Source organism: Sylvia atricapilla, chromosome 10 (assembly GCF_009819655.1).
Source record: "Sylvia atricapilla isolate bSylAtr1 chromosome 10, bSylAtr1.pri, whole genome shotgun sequence".
NCBI lineage: Eukaryota > Metazoa > Chordata > Aves > Passeriformes > Sylviidae > Sylvia > Sylvia atricapilla.
In genome coordinates, this window is record NC_089149.1 from 927,689 (window position 1) to 955,252 (window position 27,564).

Here is a 27,564-nt window from a genome sequence, read left to right on the forward strand (position 1 = left end):
CCTGTCCCCGTGTCCCCGCCATGTCCCGTCCCGCTCCTGTCCCCTTGTCCCCGCCTTGTCCCCCTGTCCCCGCCGTGTCCCTGTCCCCGTGTCCCCGCCATGTCCCGTCCCGCTCCTGTCCCCGTGTCCCGCCCCTGTCCCCGTGTCCTGCCATGTCCCATCCCGCTCCTGTCCCCGTGTCCCGCCATGTCCCATCCCGCCCCGGTCCCCGTGTCCCCGCGGTGTCCCCGTGTCCCGCCCTGTCCCCGTATCCCCGCGGTGTCCCCGCCCTGTCCCCGTGTCGTGTCCCTGTCCCCGCCGTGTCCCTGTCCCCGCCGTGTCCCTGTCCCCGTGTCCCGCCCTGTCCCCGCGGTGTCCCCGCCCTGTCCCCGTGTCCCGCCCTGTCCCCGTGTCCCCGCCCTGTCCCCGCCCTGTCCCCGTGTCCCGCCCTGTCCCCATGCCCCGCCCTGTCCCCGTGTCCCGCCCTGTCCCCGCGGTGTCCCCGCCCTGTCCCCTCGCTGTCCCCGCCCTGTCCCCGTGTCCCCGCCCTGTCCCCGCCCTGTCGCCGTGTCCCCGCCCTGTCCCCATGCCCCGCCCTGTCCCCTCGCTGTCCCCGCCCCGTCCCCGTGTCCCCGTGTCCCCGCTCCGCTCCTCCCCTTCCGCCGGCGCGGCGGTGCGGGGCGGCTCCTCCTCCCGCGGGCGGCATTAGCTCATCGGCCGCGGCTCCTCGCGGCCTTTTCTCGGCTCTGCCCGCCGCCCCCATGGCCCTGTGCAACGGGGACACCAAGGTCAGTGCCGCCGCAGTGTCGCCGGGGCTGCGGCCCGCTGCTGCCCGCCCGGCCACATGGCGGGGCGCCGGGGAACGGGAGGGAGCGGGGACAGCGGGGGACAGCAGGGGACAGCGGGGACAGCAGGGGATAGTGGGGAGCGCCCGCGCCGCAGCCGCGCAGCTTCAGAGCACTGATTCATTAATTACCGATGGATTGGCCGAGCGGGGCTGTTCGGGCCGTGTCCCCGCTCTGTGCCGGGGGCTCGCTCCGTTCGGCGGCTCCCGCAGGCCACAGCCGTGTGTCCGTGCGGCTCTGTGCCCGTGCCTCGGGCAGCTCCCGGCTCTTTCTGCTCACGGTAACTCCTCACCGCAGCCCTGCCGGCTGCCTCCAGCTGCCGCAGCGCCGGGAGAGGCCGGTTCTGCTTTCTTTATCTAGTCCGGGACAAAACGTGACTCCGGGAGGGGGGGTCGGCTTTGAGCGCTCGCTTGGTCGCCGTGTAAGTTTTGTGACTTGGTTTTCCTTGGCCGTGTTCACAACCTCCTCTCCTCCCTTATTCCCTACATCTAGCTTGCACTAAGCTGTGTCTCTGAAGGGTTTCTGAGTGCTCACTTGGTCGCTGTGTGAGTTTTCTGGTCCGTTTTTCCCAGGTCACAGCCTCCTTTCCTGCCCATGGCTGAGCTGCCGTGTGGAGCTCCGACACGGTGGGAGCACTTTCTGCAGGCAGGATGCTCCTGTCTGCTAAAATGTCCCTGGCAGGATGGTTTGGGGACTCCTGTCTGCTAAAATGTCCCTGACAGGATGGTTTGGGGGGCTCCTGTCTGCTAAAATGTCCCTGGCATGATGGTTTGGGGGGCTCCTGTCTGCTAAAATGTCCCCGACAGGATGGTTTGGGGGGCTCCTGTCTGCTAAAATGTCCCTGGCAGGATGGTTTGGGGGGCTCCTGTCTGCTAAAATGTCCCTGACAGGATGGTTTGGGGGGCTCCTGTCTCGGTTTGGGGGCTGGCCTCAGTTTGAGGGAGCTGCTTTCCTGTTACACTTTGAAATACGAGTGAGTCTTCTTACACCCGCTTAATTTTAATACCACAGGAAAACGGTGAAACTCTGGTAAAACCTGTGCTGGCTCAAAAGTGCAGGATGCAGGCTCCTGGTGTAGGCTTCTCCTGCCTCCCCGGTGTGGGTGAAGGCTCCGAGAGAGGAGCTGCTGCTGCTTCCCAGTGCTCCAGGATGGAAATGTGCTTTCTAATTGCAGTAATGACCAACCTGCAAGCACGTGGGGTGTGCAATGCTGAAAAACCCCCTGATTCTGCACGAGTGGGCTCTGAGGAACTCACACACTCAGTTTAAGGCAGTAGGCAGGGATGTGAGGAACAGGAGTTGTGGGGTCCTTGGCTGGTGGCCCAAGCCTGGTTGCAGTTCTCAGCTCACCAGAGAACTGGGGATGACCTGGTTTTGACCCCAGAAGAGCAGTGCTGGTGGCACATTTTTGCCCTCTGGTGTGACCTGGTGGAGCACGGGGCTGACCCTCGGTGTGGCAGCACAGTCAGGGTGACCACATGGCTCAGGTGACGTGTGGCACCTCGGTGGTCCCTGGAATTAGCTGAATAGAGGCTTTCTGCTCTCGGTGTGCACAGTTTTTAGTCCTGTTGTAGCCCTGCTCTGGGGACAGCAGCGTGCTGCCTGGGGCAGGTCAGAGCAGCTTCCACAGGAGGGCTCAAACCCAGCTTATTCTCCAGATCTTTGTGTGAATAGAAGACAAGAAGCTCTAGTTCTAGCTGTAGTGAGGGGAAAAAAGAGCTCTCCTTCGAGGCTGCCCCAGCAGGAAGAGGTGCTGGCTCCATAAGCCCCGTCCATCCCTGCAGGAGCTGGGCTGTGTGCTGGCCTCTTAATCTCTGTGCTGGCACAGCCAGAGCTCAGCTGCACACAGACAGCATCTGCTCCTCGGTGCATTTCATCAAACGGAGTGTCCCTCGCTAAATTTGGGGGTTCAACCCCTAGCCTTGGCACTGTGCCTTTCAGTAAGTAAAGCCAGATGCTGTGATGACTTTTCTGCCTTTTTTTTTTCTTTTTCCTTTCCTCTTTTTTTTTTTTTTTGCCTGTGATTTATGGTGCTGTGTGTTGGGCACTCTTAGTCCTGAAGCCCCTTGCAGTTCTGCTGGTGTGGTTCATCCAGAGGAGTCTGGATTGCTCTATTGCTTCTGTGGATCTGAGGGAGGTGCACTTCAGGACACAGACATCTTTGTGCTGCTTTAACTGCTTCTCAAGCTACTCCTGATGGAATTTGGGCTCTCTCTGTTTCCACACTCCTGTCTCCCCATTAACCGTGCCTGCCTGCCCAAAACGTTTCAGAGTAGAAAACCAGATTGATGTATTTATTAGGTACAGGTGTAGATGCTGGGCTCTCAGTCCAGCTGAGCTGACACCAGCAGGAACTCCTGTTTAGTAATTCCTGTTCAGTCTTTTTTCATGGGAGGGCTGCAGAGCTCTGTCCCTAAATGACACAAGCTACTGCTCTGAAACAATTAAAGATTTGAAATAAAAAAACCAGCGCTGTGAGGAGTAGAGCTTTCCCCAAGGTGAGCTCAGGAAAGAATAAAAATGTTGGTCTGTCTCGTGAGAGCTTCTGATTTAGAAATGTACAGGTGGAAATGGCCAGAATTGCTCTAGAAGTGATTCCTGCCCCTGTGCTGAAAGGGAGGAGAGTTCTGGTGCCTCACTGGGGGTGTGCAGGGGTCTCTGCTGCTGAAGCCTGCTCTCTTCCAGCATCTGCGCTTTTTGTTGTGTGACCCAGGACTAAAAGTCACTAACAACTCCTCACCAGGCACCTTGGCTGCCAGCTGAAGAATTCAATACCTGATTTTTAACCTGGATTTAGGCTTTTCAGGGATTTAGCACTATTTTTTCCCCTCCGCTTTTGTCCTTTAATTGAGATAAAAGCTCTTGCAGCTGCTGTGAGCTTTGGCAGTTGGCAGTGTGTTTGTTGGGAGGTTGTGTCCCAGCAGGATGATGCTCTCCAGAGTCACCTGTGGCCAGTGTGGGGTGAATTCCTGCCCCAGGTGGAAATGCTGGAGCAGCAGTGATGGGAACACGTGGGCTGGAGGTTCTGCTGCCTGCTCCAAACTGAGCAGAGCAGCTCCAAAATGCCATCTCTAAAACTTCAAATGGAGCTCCGAGATGTTTGGAGGCAGCCTTTGCCAAAGTAAAACCCTTCCCAGTCTGTCCTTCACCAAGCTGCATTGGCAAGGAAACAGGGTAAGATTTAATTAAAGTTAGGGGAAGAAGTCCCTAAGAGAAGTAAATTCTTGAGGCAGCAAATTTTTGGTGTTGATTGTTCCTTGGAGATGCTCTGATAAGGACACCTCCATGGAATTGCTGCCTCTTCTCACCAGTTTTTTAAACGAAGAGACTTGTGTTTTTTAGCACTCTTTGAGATTTAGCCAGAATTGGCCAAGCAGTTCAGACGTGAGGGGCTCAGAGGGAACCACTGCTTTGTTCTGATGTGCAGTCTGCTCAAATGCTGCACTCAAAATGCATTTTTTTTTTAAATCATTTACCAGCGACATTTGTTCTCAATTTCCCCTTTTTTATTCTCTCCAGGAGGTAATGTCAAGTGAAGTTCAGCATATGAGGCAGCATCAGGGGGAAGAACATTTTTTTTTTGTTTCATTTTGTGCTGTCTTGCCTGAGAAAAAGGCTCTCAGTTCTCATGAGCCGTGCTGGGGTTCACGTGGAACTGGAAAATGGAAAAAGATGGAGAGGCTGCAGATGGTGATCAGGGCATATGAGCTCTTGCTCGTGGAAAGCTCTGCCTTCATTAGCTCATTAGCATTTTTCTTCCCTAATTTGTGCCCTGTCTGTTTTTTGGGGGATGTTGTCTGTGTCTCTGCCTGGTGGGGGATGTTCTGTGCTGGTGTCCAGCACATTCATCTTGACAGCTCCTTATATTCTTCAAGATTCTTTTGTTCATTTTGAAGTTTCTTGGCTGGTCTTTATCATTTTTATCATAAATTAGCATAGCTAATTAGCAAAGCCTGGCACATGGTAGTTGTTAAAGAGCTCTGGCTGAGTCAGTGGGCTGTCAGAGTAAACCAAAGGAGGTTTGGGCTGGATTTCAGCAGACATTTCCTGACAAAAAGGTTTGTGAATCATCAGAGGGGCTGCCCAGGGTAGTGGTGGGGTCACCAGGCCTGAGAAGGTTCTGAGAATGTGTAGGAGCAGCACCTGAGGGTCAGTGGTGACCACGGTGGTGGGCTGGGGTGGACAGCTGGACTCAGGCTGCTCACAGCGGCCGTGTCCTGCCTCGTGTCCCAGAGCTCCTGTGGGATCCCTGAGTGGGTGTCTGTGATTCCATGGGGTCAGTGATTCCTCCTGTGGGATCTCTGCTCTGGGTGTCTGTGATTCCTCCTCCTGTGGGATCCGTGCTGTGGGTGTCTGTGATTCCTCCTGTGGGATCCGTGCTGTGGGTGTCTGTGATTCCTCCTGTGGGATCCCTGAGTGGGTGTCTGTGATTCCTCCTGTGGGATCTGTAACATGGGTGTCAGTGACTCCATGGGATCGCTGATGTGGGTGTCCTTCCGTGGGGTTGCTGCCCCACGTGGGTGGTGGTGATTCAGTGGGGTCAGTGATTCCATGGGCTCCTTGCCGTGGGTGTTGATCATTCTGTGGGCTCTCTCAGTGGGTGTCAGTGTCTCCGTGGGCTCTCTCAGTGGGTGTCAGTGTCCCGTGGGCTCTCTCAGTGGATGTCAGTGACTCCATGGGATCTCTGATATGGGTGTCAGTGACTCCGTGGGGTGTGTCAGTGACTCTGTGGGCTCTCTCAGTGGGCGTCAGTGACTCTGTGGGGTCTCTCAGTGGGTGTCAGTGATTACATGGAATCTCTCAGTGGGTGTCAGTGATTTTGTGGACTCTCTCAGTGGGTGTCAGTGTCCCATGGGATCTCTGACATGGGTGTCAGTGACTCCGTGGCCTCTCTTAGTGGGTGTCAGTGACTCCGTGGGGTGTGTCAGTGTCCCGTGGGCTCTCTCAGTGGGTGTCAGTGTCCCGTGGGGTGTGTCAGTGTCCCGTGGGGTGTGTGGGTGACTCTGTGGGGTGTGTCAGTGACTCCGTGGGCTCTCTCAGTGGGTGTCAGTGTCCCGTGGGATCTCTTAGTGGGTGTCAGTGTCCCATGGGATCTCTGACATGGGTGTCAGTGTCCCGTGGGGTGTGTCAGTGTCCCGTGGGCTCCGTGGGGCGTGCGGGTGACTCCGTGGGCGGCTGTGGGTGACTCCATGGGGTGTGTCAGTGTCCCGTGGCCTCTCTCAGTGGGTGTCAGTGTCCCATGGGATCTCTGACATGGGTGTCAGTGTCCCGTGGGGTGTGTCAGTGTCCCGTGGGCTCCGTGGGGCGTGCGGGTGACTCCGCGGGGCGTGCGGGTGACTCGGTGTGTCTGTCGCGTGACGTGGGTGCCGTTGGCAGCCCGAGAAGGCCGGGGCCGAGCTGAAGGATGGGCAGCAGCAGCAGCACTACGAGGGCGCCGTGGTGATCCTGGACGCGGGCGCGCAGTACGGCAAGGTGATCGACCGGCGCGTGCGGGAGCTCTTCGTGCAGTCCGAGATCTTCCCGCTGGAGACGCCCGCCTTCGCCATCCGCGAGCAGGGCTTCAGGTACGTGCTCTGCCCTGCTCTGCTGGCCTCACAGCCCGCCTGGGTCTCACCTGTCTGCTGCAGCTACACCCCGCCGGGCGTGAGCCCCAGCCTGCCAAAGAACCGGGCAAAATGGAGCCCCTCTGACTCCTGCCCAGGCTGTTTAACAGATAATGACCCAATGCTAAAGTGACACCCCTGTTAGTTATGATTTTGACACAATGGTGACTGTTTGAGGTGGGTCTTGCTGCCTTTGTCACACGTTATCTAGTCACGGTATTTATTAGATCTTAGTTATTTACAGCATTTATTAGATCTTAGTTATTTACAGTATTTATTAGATCTTACCTCTTTACAGTTGTTACACCCCGCCGGGCATGAGCCCCAGCCTGCCAAAGAACCGGGCAAAGAACCGGGCAGAATGGAGCCCCTCTGACTCCTGCCCAGGCTGTTTAACAGATAATGACCCAATGCTAAAGTGACACCCCTGTTAGTTATGATTTTGACACTATAGTGAGCATTGGAGGTGGGTCGTGCTGTCTTTCTTATTACACGTTATTTATTCACAGTATTTATTAGATCTTATTTACAGTATTTTTTAGATCTTATCTATCAACAGTATTTACACCCCGCCAGGCCTGAGCTCCAACTTGCCAGACAAAGAACCAGGCAAAGAACTCAGGCAAAATGGAGCCCCTCTGACTCCTGCCCAGGCTGTTTAACCCCATGCTAAAGTGACACTTATGTTATTTATGATTTTGACACAATAGTGAGCATTGGAGGTGGGTCGTGCTGCCCTTCTTATATTATTTATTCACAGTATTTATTAGATCTTATTTACAGTATTTATTAGATCTTACCTATTGACAATATTTACACCCCACCAGGCCTGAGCTCCAACTTTCCAGGCAAAGAACCAGTCAAAGAACCAGGCAAAATGGAGCCCCTCTGACTCTTACCCAGGCTGTTTAACCCCATGCTAAAGTGACACCTATGTTATTTATGCTTTTGACACAATAGTGAGCATTGGAGGTGGGTCATGCTGCCTTTGTCACACGTTATCTTGTCACAGTATTTATTAGATTTTATTTATTAACAGTATTTGTTAGATCTTACCTCTTTACAGTAGTTACACCCCGCTGGGCATGAGCCCCAATGGGCCAGGCAAAGAACCAGGAAAAGAACCCAGACAAAGAACCCAGGCAAAATGGAGCCCCTCTGACTCCTGCCCAGGCTGTTTAACCCAATGCTAAAGTGAGGCTATTTAAGGGATAATTACCCAATGCTAAAGTGACACCCCTGTTATTTTATGCTTTTGACACAATAATGACCGTTTGAGGTGAGTCGTGCTGCCTTTCTTATATTATTTATTCACAGTATTTATTAGATATTATTTACAGTATTTATTAGATCTTACCTATTGACAATATTTACACCCCACCAGGCCTGAGCTCCCACTTTCCAGGCAAAGAACCAGGCAAAGAACCAGTCAAAGAACCCAGGCAAAATGGAGCCCCTCTTACTGACTCTTACTGAGGCTATTTAACCCAATGTTAAAGTGACACCTATGTTATTTATGCTTTTGACACAATAGTGACCATTTGAGGTGGGTCGTGCTGCCCTTCTTGTTACATATTATCTGTTCACAGTATTTATTAGATCTTACTTATTTACAGCATTTATTAAATCTTATCTATTTACAGGATTTGCACCCCACCAGGCCTGAGCTCCGACTTGCCAGTCCAAGAACCCAGACAAAAAGGAGCCCTTCTAACTCTTACTGAGGCTGTTTAAGAGATAATTACCCAATGCTGACATGAAATATATGTCATTTGGTGCCAGGCCTTGGTCCTGCAGGGCCCTTCTGTTGGTGGCACAGACAGGAGTGGGCAGCACAGGGCCTGTATCTGCTGCTCACAGCCAGAAAAACTCTGTTTTGTCAGTACTTGCGTGGAGCTGATGCTGGGAGAATTGTTAGATACGTTTAATCCCATTTGTGTAACTTGTGTCTGGTTTGGTTCTGCATTTCTGGCAGGGAAGAAGTTTGATGTTCTCTGTGAAACAAACAGTTCTGAGTCCAAGGTCTGGTGCAGCCCTGCTCTGTCCTGGGCTGAGGCCAGGAGTGTTGCCCAACCGGTGCTTCTGCAGTTCGTGGTCTTGTAAATCATTATGGTTTGCAAAAACTCTCTCTTCCCCTTCGAGGTGGTTGAATTTTCTTTTATAGTGTGAAGTATTAACTCCAAACACTACCTGATGGTGTGTATTGTGCTTGTAATTCTCAGCTTGCTGCTAATGCCATCTCTGCATAACCAGAACGGATGGAAGGACCTTTTTTCAGCAGGTTTAGGAGTTAGGGAGGGGATTTTTTTGACTGCAGGTCTCCTCCAGATGTCACAGACTTCGTAAATTGTGTGTGTATATATATATATATAAATATATATATATTGGTGCTAATACTCTACATTTGTCCCAGCCATCCTCCTTCTCTCGTAGCTGATGGTTGGCTATGAGGAATTTAAAATACAGGCACTTTTTATGAGGGTTTGTATTTAACTTTGTTTAAACTGAGGAAATCTCTCCCTGAAAACCTGCTGGGTCTGACAGCAAAAACGGAGCTCCGTGTTTATGATATCTGTGCTAAAATGTCTGTTAGAAGGTATCAGTTCCAAGAGTGGCCTGAGACAGTGCCAGTGCTTAAAGTCAATAGATTTCAAAGTAAGCAGTGTGTTTGTGTGAACGATTTCTCCCTGTTCTGTCTGCAGAGCCATCATCATTTCTGGAGGACCAAACTCTGTGTACGCAGAAGATGCGCCGTGGTTCGACCCTGCCATATTCACAATAGGAAAACCAGTGCTTGGCATCTGCTATGGGATGCAGGTGCTGTTGGGAGAGAGCAGAGCTCTTCTTGGGGCTGGGGAACATCTCCAGGAGTTGTCCACAGGCACCTCTGCTGTCAAACAGAGGCAGTGCCACGGGAGCGTTCAGCTGATGAACTGAGCTGGCTCTGTGTTCCTCTCTAGGCTCTGCCTTGTCGTGGCCTTAAGCTGAAGGAGGGCAGATTTGGATGAGAGATTAGGGAGAAGTTCTTTCCTGGGAAGGTGGGCAGGGCTGGGACAGGTGCCCAGAGCAGCTGTGGCTGCCCCTGGATCCCTGGCAGTGCCCAAGGCCAGGCTGGATACTGGGGTTTGTACAGTGGGAGGTGTCCCTGCCATGGCAGGGGTGGAATGGGCTGGGCTTTAAGGTCCTTTCCAACCCAAACCCGTTTGGGATCAGTTGGATAAATGGTTTTTCTTTGCTGCAGGGCTGTGAATTGAGTTCCACGCTCCCTGTTCCTGTCAGAGTAAATGTGACCTGTCAGTCCCTCATTAATTCTGCCCCGCTGGGGCTGAACAAGGCTCCTCCTGGCAACAAGTGGAGCAGAGTCTCAGGCATGGGCTGGTCCCAGCGTGGTTCTTGAGAGTGCTTAACACTCCCTCACAGAAAAAGAAATGACCCTTACTAACCTTTGGCCCCACTGGTGATCCTGCAGGGATCTGGTAGATCCCAGCGGAGCAAAACAAACTTCCAGGGAGAGAAGAGCTGCTTTGGGTGCATGACTTCTGCTCGTGCTCCTTGGCTTTTCCAGGGTTAGTCACAGAATAAAACCAAGGGAATAAAGTCAGGGTTTTTGATGTGGCCTCAGGCAGTCAGCTGGTTTGCAGAGCAGCCCTTTCTGAGGAATAATCCTTATTTTGTAAATCTCTGCCTGCGGGGCTCTGCTCCCTGTGCGTGGGGAATGAGCCCGGTACAGAGCAAGGATTAATTCTGAAGGGAATTCTTACAACTCTGGAATTCTTACAAGTCTTACACACAAGGAGTGTGGTGGGGTGAGGGACGGAGTGATGCAGGTCGTGAGGAGCTTTCTCAAGGTGTCCTTTTGCTGTGCAGATGATGAACAAGGTGTTTGGAGGGACGGTGCACAAGAAGAGCGTTCGGGAGGACGGAGTGTTCAGCATCACCCTGGACAACACCTGCTCACTCTTCAGGTGCACACACATTGCAGTGATCAAAGCAGTTGCAGTTTAGGGAAAGGTGTCTGGATGAGAGGAAGGTTATTTTTTTAAACAAAGACCAAAATTGGCTGATAATTTCTAAGAAAACTTTTTACAAGTGTGATCACAAATAAGCAGATTATTCATGGAAACAGATACTTAGGGATAACTTTCCAGTTGGCTCCAAAAAAGCATTTGTATTTGTGGGAATATTGTATAAACCCCTTATTTCAGAGTCTTCGTTGAGACACTCTAAGTGCAACATGACCTGAGGATGTTTGAGTTAAGCTCTTGTCTCCTGCAGTGCACTGCTCTTGTATTTGTTGGTGCCCATCCAGTGTTGGAAATGGCACAGAAAATCCAAACCCATTCCTCTTCTGCCTTCCTTTAAAACTGCTTTGTGATGTTTTATAAAGCAGAATTAGATTGCCTTTGTCTGTGGCTTTTTTTGTCAAGGCTTTCAAGCTCCTTGTAAAAAGGATCGGTTTACTGTTCTGCCAGTTTACTCATCCCTGGTGTTCCAGTTTTATTATCTTCCTTTTGTAGGGCTCTTGCAGGACTGATGTGCCCAAATTGTCCCCAAAACACATGGTTTTGAACAAGAAAAGTGCGCTTTGTTGAAATAAAAAGCAACACTCCCAGTGCCCTGATTGGCTCCTCATGTCCAAGAGGGAACTTCAGTGCTGGGGTGTTTATAAGGAGAGTCCCACAAAGCCTCCAGAATTAAGAGCAGTTCCCTACTGCAGGAGGCAGCTTCCAAAGGGAGGCATCTCAGAGCTGCAGATGGCTGTTCTGGGAAGGAAATCCTGCAGACATTTCAGATGTCTTGGTCTGTTGAGATGTGCTTTTGTTGGAATCCCTCAGGGCATCTCTTGGAAAGGCAGGGAGTTAAATCTTTGTTCTTTCTTGAATTGATTCTGGTTTTTTAATCCTGGTTTAGGGGCCTTCAGAAGGAAGAGCTTGTGCTTCTCACTCATGGAGATAGTGTGGATAAAGTAGCTGATGGATTCAAAGTGGTGGCACAGTCTGGAAACATCATAGCAGGTATTTATTTTATCCTGAATTTGTCTTGTGATAATGTTTGGTAAAGTAAAGAATTATGGCAGACATGAGTTTGAACCAAATGTCCTTTAACTGCCAAATAAATGAATTGTTTCTAACAGTTTCTGGTGTGTATTTATCAAGCTGTCACCATAATAAAGAAATAGACTCTGAAAGGAATGGTCCTGATTGAAATGTGATTGAGGTTAATTTATCTAGTTTATAATATTTTAAAGCATGCATGTGTTGTTTGGCTCAGAAATAAAGTATCCTGTGCCCTTGAGGCAGGGGAGAGGGAGACCTGCACTATGGTGTGCAGTGCCAGGGGGGTTTGGGCTGTGCACTGGAACAGTACAAGTCAAGCACTGTTTAATTATTAAAGCTTTATTAACTTGTTATTGTATTTAATACTGCATGAATGTCAAACTGAGCAAGAATAACGTAGGTACTGGAAGCAGGGCTTGAACATCACACAGAGATTGTGCCAGGAAATTATTGTGGGGGCTCAGAATTTGGGGTTTTAAAGGCACAGGAGTCAGCAAATCCCAAAGAGCCACTTTGATTCTCCTGCTTGACTTGGGCGTGCATTCACTTCCACCTTATTGATTCACTATTATTATTATTATTATTATTATTATTATTATTATTATTATTATTTTGTCACGTGTCCCAGGCATAGCAAACGAGTCTAAAAAGCTCTATGGAGCACAGTTCCACCCTGAGGTGAGCCTGACAGTGAACGGGAAGATGATCCTGAAGAATTTCCTGTACGACATCGCGGGATGCAGCGGCACCTTCACCGTGGAGAACAGGGAGCTGCAGTGCATCCAGGACATCAAGGAGAAAGTGGGCTCCTCCAAGGTCCTGGTGAGTTGGGGCACAGCTGGGGGCTGTGTGCAGCACCACTGACACTTGGAGTGGGGAACTGGGCTGGGTTGGGTGCTGTGGTACAGCCTTACAGGTGGCCAGAGTGTAATGACCACCTTGAAGATGTGTCAAGGCTGAGGGTTGACCTGCCGCCTCCCAGAGTGGCTTAATGAAATTGCCACACAGCTCCTTGGGTGTGTTTTGTAAAGCAAAGGTTTTATAAATGCTAGAATAACAAATGATACTGAAGTAAAAGAACAAAAGTCATTCACAGGTGCCAGAGAAGCATCTGACACCTGACTAAGAGACCCCAAAAAAAGCCCTTAGAACCTCTGTGCTTCTTAAATACTGAATGTTCTGGGGGGAGCATTTGGCCTGCTGCCAATGGACTCTAGCTGCATTTCTGAGGAGCAGCTAAAGAGACCTATCAGTGGTTTTATTTTGGCCTTGAGCCCATTACTGGCAAAGAAGTTTCTGGCTCCTTTACCTTATAAAACCAGCAAGGGGTGAGTCTTAACCCTTTCCCTCTATGGAAACACCTGCTGGGCTGTGGGGTGCATTCTTCCAGCCCTGCATTTCCAGGTTTTAGGGAGCTGGGGCAGTGCATTGTTGGCTGGCTGCAGCTCAGTGCTGTTGTCTTGGTTTGGAGAAGACAGGGAGTCTGCCAGGGAAAGCTGGAGCTTCCCTTGGGATGGAGAACGTAAATCCCTTCCCTCTGAATTATTATCATTTTGCAATTAAAGGGGCTCTCAGGCAAAGATGTGGGAATGGGAATAACAGTTTCTAGGAATATTAAAAAATACAAAGGTAGTAAAGCAAACAAACAGTCCAAAAAATCCTAGAAACCCTGCCAGGGTCAGAACACACCTGACCCCCGTTGGTCAGTGTTGGTGTCAGCCCAGATAAACCCTCCTGCAGTGACAGACGTGGTTCTGCTGGAGCAGAGATGATCCTGGAGAAGCTCCAGTGGTGCTGAGCTGGGCTCTGAACCCCAGGGCTGATCCAGGGGGGAATGCTGGGCTCCTGCCCCTGGGTGGAGCCTCTCCCAGTGGGATGATGGGATTGTGTCAGCCCTGCAGTGAGCCTGGGTGGCCCATGGACAGCAGATACCCCTGGGGGAGGGTGGGTCCTGGAAGGGATAAAGAACCCAAAGAACACTGCCCCAGCTGGTTTGAACAGAAGATATCCCCCCAGAGTGATGAGAGACAGGTCCTGGAAGGGATAAAGAACATTGCTCCAGCTGGTTTAACAGCAGCTATCCCCTGGAGTTCTGAGGAGTGGGTTATACAGAGAAAAAGAGCACACCTCTGCAGCCCCAGGCGGTTCCAGCAGCTGCCAGATGGAACACCCATTTCTGGTGACACCTCACATCCCCGGGGTGAAACGAGTCCCTCACAGCCCCCTGGGGCTAGCTCACTTTCTTGGGAGGCTTTGGGGGAATATTTCAGGGACAGGGCAAAAGGTCCAAAAAAGGGTCTTACCCCCAGGGTTGATCCAAGATGTTTATTCCAGGAGGGGAAACGAGGGCAGGAGAGAGGTGCAGAAGGGAGGGCAAGAGGGCTGGAGCCTTGGAGGGGCTGGAGCCTTGGAGGGGCTGGAGCCTTAGAGGGGCTGGAGGACAAGAAGAAGAAAGAGGAAGAACTGTCCTTTATCCAGGCTCCTGCCCAGGGGGGATGGCAGAACCTCAGCCAACTGGGTCAAGAAAGGAAGGAAAGGTCAAACCACCTGGCTACAGAGCTCCTGGGGAAAAACCATCCCCCATAGAAACACCCCCCCGAGGCCCAGCTCTGCTGTCCCCTGCCCTGTGTGAGCCCTGAGTGTCCCCGTGTCCCTGCAGGTGCTGCTGAGTGGCGGGGTGGACTCCACGGTGTGCACGGCGCTGCTGAACCGCGCGCTGGAGCGGCAGCAGGTCATCGCCGTGCACATCGACAACGGCTTCATGCGCAAGAGGGAGAGCCAGGCCGTGGAGGAGGCCCTCAAGAAGCTGGGCATCCAGGTGAAAGGTATCCCTGCTCCCTGTTCCTCCCCCTGGCTGTGGGTTGTGGGGCTTTTCACAGAGTCTGCCCTTAGGGTTGGGTTTTGTTGAGCTGCTGGTCCCAGACTCTGGTGCCGAGGCCAGGTCGGTGATGGTTGCTTTTTTATCTTTTTTATCTATCTTTATCTTTTTTTCTCTTTTTCTGTTTTTTTTCTTGCTTTAAAAAAGGTGCATTTGAATGGTTTTGGAGTGGCCCTGTGAGAACAAGGTGTTGGTTGGTCAAAGGTTGGACTCAGTGATCTGGGAGGTCTTTTCCAGCTTTTATGATTCTGTGAATGAGTTCACTGAGAGAGCAGAAAGTGCCCAGACATGGCTGATGGGAAGGTTTAGAGGGTTTATTTTTATACCTCAAGTATGAGGAGGTCAGAGAAGACCAAGTTTGTGCCACCAGCACGAGCTGCTCTGTGTGCCTAGCTGGTGATTTTGAGCAATATCTGCCTGTTCTGGGGCTCTGAGCCTTTTGCAGGGCTTCTCTGTGTTCTGCTCAAGCAGTGTGACACTGGGCACAGTGCAGGCTGGGCTGCTGTGTCCTCAGCTTCATTCTAAACACATTTCTCTAAATTTATTATTTTTTTTTTTTAGTGGAAAATCCATGTCTCATTCATTTACTCTACGGAGCAATAAACCTGGGCTCTGGCAGGCAGCCAGAGGAACAAATTGAGGGAATCCCTGGGCTGCAAATGCTCCTTCTGTAGGTCACGGAGTTCAGTGCTGGGAAAAGATGCCAGAGAGCCTCCCAGCTGATCTCTGGGTTGGGAGCCTCTCTAAATTAAGAGGTATAATGTAGCATGAGTAAATAGCACATCATTTAATTTTGGTTTGCAGAAAGGCCTTGGGGAAATACTGTCCTGTAAACTATTTAAAGCAAGTAAATTATAATCTAAGAGGGAAGCAAGAGCTGGAGTTTTGCATGTGGCTGACTAATGTCACAGTGTGGAAAAAAAAGTAATAGGTTAATAAGAGAAATAAAAAATCTCTTGTTAAAATTAGTTTTGAGGTATTGAGCAGCTCTAGTCAATGCGGTTGAGAGTCAAAGGAAAGGAATTATTTTTTTTAACAATTAAGTGAAACTTTTATTTTGTAACCTGCATAAAAATCCTTATTGATTTTGTAAAAAAAAAAAACCCCAAATCCCTGTGATTTCCTGCAGTGGTGAATGCAGCCCATTCATTCTATAATGGCACAACAACTCTGCCCATCTCAGATGAGGACAGGACTCCACGGAAAAGAATTAGCAAGACCTTAAACATGACCACAAGTCCTGAGGAAAAGAGAAAAATCATCGGTGACACCTTTGTTAAGGTAACATTTATTTATTGCTTGGCTGAAGTTTTTAAATATTGTGATTCCTGGGTACACCTTTTACTGTTTAATCAGTAAATTAAACAGTAAATTAAATGTACTGATGCGTCAGGGCTTGTGTGAGCTGGGGATGGCCCCAGAACCTTTGGCAAGTTGACGGGGAAAATGTTTAACAGGCGCTGATGTTCCTGGAGATAGTTTTTTGATATTTTTTATTTAGATGTGGAGATATTTTTTTTTTTCCATTTTCAACAAAAGCTGGGGTCACAGGAGTGTTTGAGCAGTGGGACAGTGGCATCATCAGCTTGCTGGTGGTGCTTTTCCAGCTCCCTGCCGTGGGTCAGACAGTTCATTCCTCCTGAGAGCTCTGAAATCGCCGCGATTTCACAGAGTCCCTTCTGTGCCCGCCCTGCAGATTGCCAACGAGGTCATCGGGGAGATGAACCTGAAACCCGAGGAGGTTTTCCTTGCCCAGGGCACCCTGAGGCCTGACCTGATCGAGAGTGCTTCCCTGGTGGCCAGTGGCAAGGCTGAGGTGATCAAAACCCACCACAACGACACTGAGCTGATCCGCAAACTGCGCGAGGAGGTAAAGGCTGAGCACCCCAAAACTCCCCTGCTGGGGCCCTGGCAGTGAGGTGTCAGTTATTCCCTTTCTCTGCTTGCCAAGGGTCTGTTTACCTGAAGGCCAGAAAAGCTTTTTAAACACTTTTTTGTGTGCAGCTCTTTAGTTCTTAGGATGCGAAGCAAAGGTGGGAAAATGATTTGGTTTTCTGCCCTGGAATGCTGAGTTCTCTAACTGTGTTACATTCTGAGAAAGAAGCAGCACAGGACAGAGACCTCTCACCCAGCCATCTGCGGATTGCCACCCACAGGAGGGAACTGATTGATCCCCATTTCTCATTCTGATCCCTGCACAAGGTGTTTTCAAGGCTTTGGGCTTGGTGTGAACGTGCAGCAGAGACAAGAAAGGTCTGGATTCATACAGGCAGAGCCAGCTTGGCCTCACAGCTCTGTCTGCTCTGCTGCAGCCACGGATTCTTCTGGCACAAACTGGGATTTCCTGGTCTCACCCTCTGTCCTGCAGCTGTTCTACAAAGCCCACATTCACAGGGAATTTCTATCCAGTGTTCATGGAATCGTTGGCACTGGTGCTGTGAGGTCAGGCCAGTTTGGGTGCCAAAGCCTAAATATTGGAGGCTTTTTGTTTGGATGTGTGAGCTGGAGTGTAATTTTTTTTTTCCCTCTTTTTCAGGGTAAGGTGATAGAACCACTGAAAGACTTCCACAAAGATGAAGTGCGAGTGCTGGGAAGAGAGCTTGGTCTTCCTGAGGAGCTGGTTTCCAGGCATCCCTTCCCAGGTGTGGAGCTGCTGCATCACAGCAGGGCTCTGCAGCAGACCCAGAACGACTGCACTACAAACCTGAGCTTTAAACACGGAACAAAACAATTCAGGTTTTCACCTAAGCACAGCAGGAAAGGATTAATTGAGAGAGCAGCTTGATAAATATACATAATGCTTTATAACTGAGCCTTTGTTTGGCTCTGGGGGGAGAAGCCAAAGGAGGAGGTGTCAGTAAGTGCAGTGAGCTCTGCCACGTGGATCTCACCTGCAGTCATGGCCTGCCTCTGCCTTTCCAAGGGCCACTGGCTGTCTGGAAAGCAAATGCTCAACATTTCCAACACGAGTTCTCCACTAGAAAAGAGCAAAGTCAATAATTATGGGTTGGTTTGGTTTATTCCTTGAGGGTGTTAAAACAGCTGAAACTTAGATACAATGGCAGAATACACAGGACTCAGTGACTGCCTCAGTCTTCCACTCTTGTACTTGTGGAACACCTTTTTTATGTATATACCTTTAGCTATCTATCTATTTTTATATATATATATACACCTTTATCTCTAATATGTATGTCTTTTATATATATATAAATCTTTTTATATCTACACCTTTATATATATATCTACACCTTTATCTCTACCTCTAATATGTATGTCTTTTATATATATATATAAATCTTTATATATCTACACCTTTATATATATATCTACACCTTTATCTCTACCTCTAATATGTATGTCTTTTATATATATATAAATCTTTATATATCTACACCTTTATATATATATCTACACCTTTATCTCTACCTCTAATATGTATGTCTTTTATATATATATATAAATCTTTATATATCTACACCTTTATATATACATCTACACCTTTATCTCTACCTCTAATATGTATGTCTTTTATATATATAGATCTTTATACATATACACCTTTATATATATATCTTATATGTATATATCTTTTTATATATACACATATATATATTTATTTACACACACACCTTTATACATACATATGTAGACCTTGATTTGGGGTAATATTTGTTCACTGTTGCTCTGCAGGTCCTGGCCTGGCAATCAGAGTGATCTGTGCTGAAGAACCTTACGTGTGCAAAGACTTCCCAGAAACAAACAACATCTTGAAAATAGTGGCAGATTTTTCTGCCAGCGTGAAGAAGGTAAGGAAATTCCAAATTTGGGGTTTGAGTGCTGGCTCTGGAGTGAGCTGGGGTTTAGCCTGCTAAAAGGTTAGAAGGACTGGTTTGTGCTCTTTAAGGAATGCTGCCTCCAAGCACAGCTCAGTGGAATTTTTAGTGCTGTGACTGGTGCAGGTGTTGAACCACTTCTGGAAAATGCAATTTCATTTACCTTTCAAATAACAAACAGATTCTGTTGTAGTTAAACTTCGTGCAGATGAGATCACAGTGTGTCAGGAAAAGATCCTGACTCCCTGAAAGAGGTGTGACATTCTAGGTTTGCACACCCCAAAACTCCCTGGGTGTGTAAATGCAAGGGCAGGAGCCAGGAGCTGGTGCCCTGACCCAAACCCTGGGGTTTTGAGTGGGTAATGTTTGACTGGCACATCTCCTGACTGTGCTGACCTCTGTGGTGGCTCTAATGTCACTCATTAGAGGGCTCTGCCCTGAGGTGTGAGCTCAAAACAACTTCAGAACCTTTTTGGTAAATCCTGAAGGGCAGGGATTTCCATCTGCCTTTCCTTTAAAAGATGGAATTGTGGTGCCAGTAAAACTGAGAAGTGCAGCTTTGTGAAGGAGAAAATGAGCACAGGAAAAGAGCTTCCCCTGTGGCCTTGGAGAGCTGCAGCTTAAAATGCAGTGTAATCACAGAAAAGTGCTTTTCTAATGTTTAATTGTCAGGTGAGAGGCATCTTTTCAATAGTTCCAAGGGGTAGATGTAGACTAAGCAAACAGTTACTTAAATAACAACTTTATTTGCGCCAGTGCAAGTTCTGTTTGAGGGCCTGGGAGCTTTATTTCACTCCAATTCCTTGTTCTGCATCCTTTTCCAGCCTCACACTTTGCTGCAGAGGGTGAAGGCGTGCACGAGTGAGGAGGACCAGGAGAAGCTGATGCAGATCACAAGCCTACATTCACTGAATGCCTTCTTGCTCCCCATCAAGACTGTGGGAGTGCAGGTACAGGGGCTGTGCTGGGAGCTCTCCTGGCTGTGGGCAATCGTTGGAATGCATTTCCCACCCCCAGCAGCTGTTTTCCTGATAGGGAGAAGTTTCAGACTCACCCCTTTAAAGTGAAGAACCCAGAAACTCAGAAACCTCCCGACAGTGCCAAGAGAGAAATAGCTATTGAACCTTTTCTCTGTTCTTCCAATCCTGTCACTCTCCCTACTGGCAGCAGACCAAATTGTCCCTCCTAAAACATTCAGTATTTAGGGAGGAGCCCAAAGGAAGTAAAGGGCTTTTTGGGGTGTTTGTAGCAAGGTGTCAGAGGTTTTCTCAGACACTCATGTGTGGCTTATCTTTTGTTTCCTGTAACGTTTGTCATTTTGATATTTTACATTAATTAAGCCTTTCACTTTACAGAGCAGCTCTGAAGAGCAATCTTGCTGAGATTTTTTTAAGCCAAATCTGCAAGGGCTGGACCCTCAGAGGTTGATACATTTACAGGTGGCTGATAAGACTCTGGCCAGGTGTTCACACCTGTGTGTGAGGAGGATTCTGGCCATTGTCTGCGTCCTTCTTCTACACCTTCTTCCTCCTCCTTCTTCATGGGTTTGGGTGGTTTTCTGTAATTGGGTGAAAAAGATCAGTATTGAGGGCCTTGGGTGGTCATTATTGGGTCAAATATAAATAATACAACCTCGTTATCGGGTAATTAGCACTTCAATAACCTTGGAAAGAGTCAGAGGTGCTCCATTTTACCTCATTTCTCTGACTTGCCAGTTAGAGCTCACAGCTCATGAGCCTGTAAGGAGATAAGAATTAATAAACATCCAAGTCCAAACTCCAGCTTGCATTTCCTGTCTGTCTATTCCCACCTTGGCAGAGAGAAAAAGAGGCCAAAACCATCAGAGGCTGCACTGGGGAAAAATCCCACTTTGCTACGTTTGGATGTGGGGTTTGCCCTTTTTGCAGTTCTTTCCTGAGCTGTGCTGATCCCTCTCCTTGGGAAGGGAGGAGCACTGGGATCTGTGCAGCAGCTGAGCTCCTTTCCTGTTAGACTTCTGGTTTCTTTTTTTCTGCTGAGGTTAGGATGAATGATACGTGGGAAATGTAGATTTTGAGTTATTGGGTTTTATTTGTGTACAGCCTCATGAGGTGTGAGCTCTTAACTAGTGAGTTAGAGAGATGGGGTAAAATGGAGCACCTCTAACTCCTTCTAAGGTTATCTAAGCACCAAATACCTAATAAGAAGATGATACCTATATTATTTATGGTTTTGACTCAGTGTCAAAATGTGCAATGCAGGCCTTTTTTACTTAATGACAGAAAACTCCCTAAACTTATGAAGAAGAAGGTGAAGGACTTAGGCAAGTTTAAATCAACTTAGATTTAAATCTTTGGGCTTTAAATCTGGGGCTTTAAATCTTCTATCTTTGTTCACACACATTACTGTATATTAAAATCTTCAGTGTAAGTTTTTCACCTTGTGAGATCACACAATACTATTTGAATGACGTACAACTCTCGTGCCATCACACCATCTTGGAAGCTCGTTCTAAGGCTTTAAGTTAAATGTGGTGTTTGCTTGAGGGTCAGCTCCTCTCAGCTTAGAAAGGTTGGGGTGCAGTCATGGCTGTAAAGCACCTTTCTCTGCGGAATTCCTCCTCCTGTTTTATTTTCAGCTGCCTGATGCTGCGTGTGGCCCTTTGCAGTCAGCTTTGGTTCCTGCTGCAGGCTGCAGTGTCATCAGATTTCTGTGCTTTGTCACCAGAATACCAACCCTGGCCACTGTCAGATGAGACTGTGGATGAACCTTCCCAGTGGGAATATTTCCTTTTACAGCTCTCTCACCTGGCTCTGTATTTTCTCACCCTCTCACTGGTGTCACCAGCTCAGTGCCTGCTGAATGCTGGCCCAGACTGTGCTGCTGTCACCTGCAGGATGGACAGGAGGGAGCTGTGGGTGGCCTTGGCAGCACTCCTCTATGTTCAGTGTGGATGTATTTTGTTCCCCAGGGTGACTGTCGCTCCTACAGCTACGTCTGTGGCATCTCCAGTAAAGATGCTCCACACTGGGAGTCCCTGATGTTCCTTGCCAGGCTCATACCACGTATGTGCCACAACATCAACAGGTGAGTGTTGATTTACCTTCATTTTTCATTATCCAGTTCATGTGTGGAAGTTCAGCAGGTGCAGACATTTCCCTGTTTGATCTGGGCTCTGATGTTTTTATTTGTTGGACCACGTGTATCACGCAGAGGTCACAAATACACCATAAATCAAAATATGGATTTATTTCCAGCTCGAAAAGAAATTGCTGGCCTTACATCCTTGGATTAGGCAGCATCCACTATAATTTATGCAAATCCCTTCTGCAAGACTCCAGGCTGGTGCTGAGCTGTGCTGTGCTGCAGTTTGCTTTGCCTTTGTGTCAGGAAGGGATTTGTCAGTCCTGATGGCACAGGGACAGCTCCAAAGCTGGGCAGTTTGATCTTAACTGAGCTCTCTGAGGATACATTTTCTACCTACTCGAGCCCATAACTTTTTTTCCCAGCAGCTGAAGGTGCTTAGACATGAAATCAGCTCTGGAGAATTCTGCCCTCCTTGCCTGGCTGTGGGATTTCTGCCAAAACTCCTTAGAATTGCTTATAGCAAAACTTGATTTTCTCACATAAGTGACACCTACTGACAGAGCTTTTACTCTGAAAGGTAGGACCTGGAATTGTGAGATACCTGTTTAAATTAAAATGCAGAGAGGACAAAAGGAGGCATAAACCAGGGTTGCCTGTGCCGTTCCAGAGTACGTCAAGAAATGAAAATAAAAGCCACTTTCTGGCTTTAGAGCAGTGCTGATTTCCTTAAGCTCTGCTGGGTTTAAACACTGCCCTCCTGAACACCCCACAGCTCTGGGGCCTCTCTGTGCCAGGGTTTTTTAGGCTCCACTGCTCTTCCAGGGCTCTGAGGAGGGCACTGCCATCGTTGGTCTCCTGCCCAGCTGTGCTCAGAGGCTTTGCATTCCAAACAGAAATGCACACTGTAAACTGGCACATCTGTGTGGTTTGCATTTGGGACAAATGCCCCTGCCTTGTGTCTGCAGGCTCAGAGAGCTGCTGTGAGCACCTCGTGGTGAATCCATGCACTCTCAGACTCTGCTTCTTGTTCTGCAGCATCTGAAACACCAGGAATGAGATGGAAAACATCAAGCTGATGTGACTGCTTTGAATTCAGGAGATGTTTTGTTGCAGTTGTCCTTCTGCAGATTTATAAATTGCAATTAGTTAACAAGGTGTTGCGTTCAGTGGGGAGCTTGGGTGGCTTCCTGTTAAAAACTGTGAGCAAAATAAAACGTGGGGCTCTTTCCCAGCTCTGTTTTGTGCCTGTGGCCCTGGAGCAGCGGGTTTGAGGCACCTCTGGTTTGTTCTGTGTGTTGCAGAGTGGTGTATGTGTTCGGCCCCCCTGTCAAGGAGCCCCCCACGGATGTCACCCCCACCTTCCTGACCACAGGAGTCCTCAGCACTTTACGTCAAGCTGACTTCGAGGCTCACAACATTCTCAGGGAGTCTGGTAGGTGCTCCTCCTCCTCCCAGGGCTTAGCCTTGTGCTTCCAGATCCCTGCAAACCCAGCCAGAGTGCTGCTGGCAAAATCTGCGAGCAGGTAGCCAAAAAACAGTGATCAGTTAGTGGCACGACAGTAAAAGTTGTAGAAGCTGATAGATAAAGGACAGGAATTAGTTTTAGGGGATTTTGGGGATTGACTTGGTTCTCGCACATCCTGAAGCTCAAAGCTGTGGTGCTTCACTCCAGACTTGTGCAAAAAGTGCTGTCAGGCAACTCAGTCCCCCAAATCCCTTCTCTGTGCTGAGCTCAGAGATTCTCTGAGGTGAAGAAGCTTGAGGTAATTTTTAAACACTGCTGTTTTGGGGAAAATCCAGGTGCCAAGTTTCTCATGGGGGTGATGCTCACAGCCTGTGGGGCTTTCAGATTTCTGAACCTGAAGTCAAAGCTGCAGCTTCAACCCTGCAGAGGCAGGGAGTGTGGAGTCCCCTGGATGTGCTGCACAGGCAGAACCTGGCAATAAATAGTTCTGGGGTTCAGTTTTTTACTGAGTTACCTTTGGAGATGTGATCTGTGTGGGAAGCACCACATCAGCCCTGCCTGCATTTCATATAAATCAAGTGACAAGAGATGCCTGTCTTTGAGGCTCCATATTCAGTTTGCAGAGCTGTGTGAACAGAACCTGTACAGAATTAGCCTCAGAAGGCTGAGATAACACTGTTGGCTGTGTTGGTAAAGCTGTAGCTGTGTCTCGCTAACTTCTGGTGACACTTGGCTTTGTGTGAATGAATTGCTCCTAAAAATAAAGCCTGGAGTTGTGCTTTAGTGAAAAAACCTCCCTGAGCAGCAGCTCAGGCCAGGGCTGGCAGAGGGAGAGAAAGAGAAGAGAGCCTGAGCTCCACACACCTGCATTTGGGACTTCAGGCACTTTGAAACGGGGAAATTGGGGAGCTGTGCATTGCCTTTCAGAAGGAGATTCTGAGAGGCACTGAGAAGTCAGTGGAATGTCCTTGTCTGGAGTTAGCTGCCCACCACCAGCCAGGGATGCTCAAGAGCTTTCTCCTGAGTGTTTCAAAGCCTGTTCAAAGATTTATTTGGGAACATCTCTTTATTGGGCTTGATATGGGGACTGATAAAACCTCCATGGTTTTGTGTTATGTGGGAATTAAAGTGCCTCTTCAGTTGATGCACAGTGAATTACAGGGATAACACAGCTGGCATTTTTCTGTGTGCCTGTAAAGGCTGAGGATCACCTCAAGTGGCAATTTATAGAATTTCACAATGGTTTGGGTTGGAAGGGACATTAGGGGTCATCTGTTCCAGGCCCTGGGAACACCTTGCACTTATCCCAGGCTGCTCCAAGCTTCATCCAGCCTGGCTTTGGACCCTTCCAGGGATGGGGCTTCTTTGGGAGCCTGTGCCAGGGCCTCTCCAGTGCCCTCCCAGTGCCCCCAGAGCTGCTCTGTAGGGCTGCAGCACTGCTGTGACCCCGGGCTGTGGCCCCAGAGGGAGCAAATCCCCAGGATATGGGAGCAGCTCCTGCTTCAGAGCTAGGAGCACAGGCAGGAGTGGTGCAGAACTCCTGTTGGTGCCTTCAGTTTTAGCTTTCATGTTTGCAGAATCTGTGCTGCCCAGGGGGTGCAGTTTTGAGCCTCACATTACGTGTTAGTGAGTCACAGAGTAGGGACACAAAACAAATCCTTCTCCTGCTGCACACCAAGGACAACTTTCAGCCCCAAAGCACAAACAAGGGTGGGCTGGAGGGAGGGACAAGGAGGATGGGACCTCACAGCCTGGGGTGGAATGGGACAATTAAACCTCAATATGCAAATAGGCCAAAACTTATAAAAATGTAAGATCTCATGACTAGTCAGCCATTTTGTGACCATTCGGGGTCCATTTTGTGACCATTTTGGATCCGTTTTGTGTCCATTCTTAGCACACCTTGGGTGTAGCCCTGGCCAGGCTCTTGTCCTGCCCAAGGTGTACCCTAAAGGCCTTTCAATAAATCTTTACTTTATTCTCCAGCCCTGCCCAGTCTGTCCCAGCTCATCCCCCCCAAGGCATCGGTGTCCCTGGTGTCCGTGTCCCTCCAGCTAACACCCCGTGTGTGTGTCCCTGTGCTGCAGGCTATGCTGGGAAGATCAGCCAGATGCCAATAATCCTGACCCCGCTGCATTTTGACCGGGACCCCCTCCAGAAGCAGCCCTCCTGCCAGAGGTCTGTGGTCATCAGGCCCTTCATCACCAGCGACTTCATGACGGGCGTCGCGGCCACGCCGGGCACCGAGGTGCCAGAGGAGGTGAGAGGGGCTGCAGCTGCCCCCAGGCTCCTCTCAGCCTCTGCTCATTCCTCCTTTCCTCTCAGCCTCACTGCCTTCCTTTTGATTGCCTGGTCGTTGGGTTTTTTTCCTCTTTTGTCTTGGTTTGGAAAAGACAGGGAGTCTGCCAGGGAAAGCTGGAGCTTCCCTTGGGATGGAGAACGTAAATCCCTTCCCTCTGAATTATTATGATTTTGAAATTAAAGGGGCTTTCAGGAAAAGATGTGGGAATAGGAGCGACAGTTCTTTACTGGGAATATTAAAAATACAAAGCTACAGGAAAACAGGCAAACAAACAAAAATCCTAGAAACCCTGCCAGGGTCAGAACACACCTGAGCCCCGTTGGTCAGTGTTGGTGTCAGCCCAGATGAACCCTCCTGCAGTGACAGACGTGGTTCTGCTGGAGCAGAGATGATCCTGGAGAAGCTCCAGTGGTGCTGAGCTGGGCTCTGAACCCCAGGGCTGATCCAGGGGGGAATGCTGGGCTCCTCCCCCTGGGTGGAGCCTCTCCCAGTGGGATGATGGGATTGTGTCAGCCCTGCAGTGAGCCTGGGTGGCCCATGAACAGCAGATACCCCTGGGGGAGGACGGGTCCTGGAAGGGATAAAGAGCACAGAGAACACTGCCCCAGCTGGTTTAACAGAAGATACCATGCTCAGAGTGATGAGGGACAGGTCCTGGAAGGGATAAAGAACCCAAAGAACACTGCCCCAGCTGGTTTGAACAGAAGATATCCCCCCAGAGTGATGAGGGACAGGTCCTGGAAGGGATAAAGAACCCAAAGAACACTGCCCCACCTCATTTAGCAGCTGCCCATTAACAGAAGGCACCTGCCCCTTCTCCCTGGAGTTAAAAGAAAAAAAAAAATCCTCTTCAGCTGGTTTCAACATCTATAGAATAGGTTACATGCTTTTGGTTATATATTGCAACCCAAGACACTCATTTATAAATAATCATTAAAAGGGATGTTGTGGCGTTTTGGGGGGGGAAAAAATATGAACAAAATGAGGGGCTGGGAGATGGGTGCCACAAACTGGAAGCCAAAATGACCCGAATTAAAGGAGCAAGAATACCCCAGCCATTCCTGGGATTTGGAATCAATTTTTGCATCGGTAATTGGAAATTTCCTGGCATTGGGGATGGCCTTTGTTTGGCACTTCTGCTCTTCCTGGAACTTGCAATTGAACATCTCAGTGTCCTGTTTGCTCTTAAGGTCACTGAAAGGACTTTGGAGTCAGGTTCAAGCTTTTTTTAATGGGAAACTTTATCCATGTCCAGTCAAGTGCTTTGTCCCTCTGGGAATGCATTGTAGGAATAGGATTGACCTTTTATTTTAAACCCACTTTAAGAACGTATGAGCATTGTTTAGTAATTGTAGATAATTGAAGTCCTCTGCTTCAAGGCAGCCTGTCCATGAATAGAACAATTCAGGTTGCCATGTGAACTGTCCCATTGTATAACACGAGGATTCATTGGAGCTCAGTGTGTGTATTTAAAAACTACCAAACACCACCAAACCCGTCCCCAAACAAAAACCCTGCATTCTTCAAAATAAAAAAATGGTCATTTTGAGGCTAGGTACGAGTGTGGTGACTAAACAAAGAGAAGTTACAGAGAAAAACCACGTTTATGGGGGAAATAATAACGTTTTTCTCTACAGAGCAGCACTGTTAACTTTCACTGTGAGTAGCACGTCGTGTAAGTGGTGTTGGGAACTGGGGGGTTTTTAAGGAAGCTGAACTTCTGAGCGCCATCAGATTCTCCCTGGGAGTATTCCTGCATCATGGATTAATTGTGAGCTCTGGAAGGTGACTCTCACTGGAAAGCAGAGGTTTTCTTCTTCCTGGTTTTGTGCCTGGTGGCAGTGAGCTGATGGCAGCAGGCTCTGGTGCCCAGCAGACTGCTGTGAGCAGTGTGCCCTCCAGCTCCCTGGGGTGACTTTGCTCAGTCACACACCTTTCTCTCTGATATTCTGTCTCCCCTCCACCACAGGTTGTGCTGAAGATGGTGGCAGAGATCAAGAAGATCCCTGGCATCTCTCGGGTGATGTATGACTTGACATCAAAGCCACCAGGAACTACGGAGTGGGAGTAACTAACTTTCCTTTCCCCTATCCAAGTACTGTGTGGAGTCGAAACCATATCAGAAACCATTCCCAGTGTTGACATGCAGTACTGTGAAAGAGTGACTGGAGCTGCTACATGGCATCAGATCCCTCTCCCGGAGCATAATCCTGCAGCTGAGAGCTGTGCTGGGGATGAGAGCGGCGTGGGGCTGAGGACTGTACGGGTAAATGATGGTGGCAGTGCTGCCAGGCCGGGCCCCTCTGCTTTGCCTTTGTCTTTCCAGTGCCCCCCTGTTCCCCCCACCGTGTTCTGTTACCTGTCATTTCCGTGTCTCTTTGGGTTTTGTACACTGTTGTCAAAAAAGAGACAGTTGATTTACTTCTACCGAAAGCGTTGTTACGGCCCGGACGCGTGTAAGAGGAGTTTTCATTTCTTTGTGACCAAGCGCTTTGGGACGGGTTTATTATAAATAAATATTTTGCCAAACGGA

The 27,564-nt window shown here is 49.1% G+C and overlaps 1 protein-coding gene across 2 annotated transcripts; it reads left to right on the forward strand.

The window, feature by feature from the left end:
• The first annotated feature begins 645 nt into the window (after positions 1–645).
• On the forward strand, positions 646–27,564 carry GMPS (guanine monophosphate synthase). 2 transcript variants are annotated; one of them, XM_066325655.1, is made up of 16 exons: positions 646–767; positions 6,201–6,388; positions 9,130–9,244; positions 10,295–10,392; positions 11,339–11,442; positions 12,113–12,306; positions 14,144–14,309; positions 15,492–15,643; positions 16,059–16,232; positions 16,899–17,004; positions 18,056–18,171; positions 19,023–19,148; positions 21,149–21,264; positions 22,566–22,696; positions 24,817–24,989; positions 27,001–27,564. In XM_066325655.1, the coding sequence occupies exons 1-16, from the start codon at positions 741–743 to the stop codon at positions 27,100–27,102; spliced, it is 2,088 nt and encodes a 695-aa protein (XP_066181752.1). In that variant the 5' UTR covers positions 646–740; the 3' UTR covers positions 27,103–27,564. The 2 variants fall into 2 exon arrangements, with proteins under 2 accessions (XP_066181752.1, XP_066181753.1); XM_066325656.1 differs by lacking the exons at positions 9,130–9,244; positions 10,295–10,392.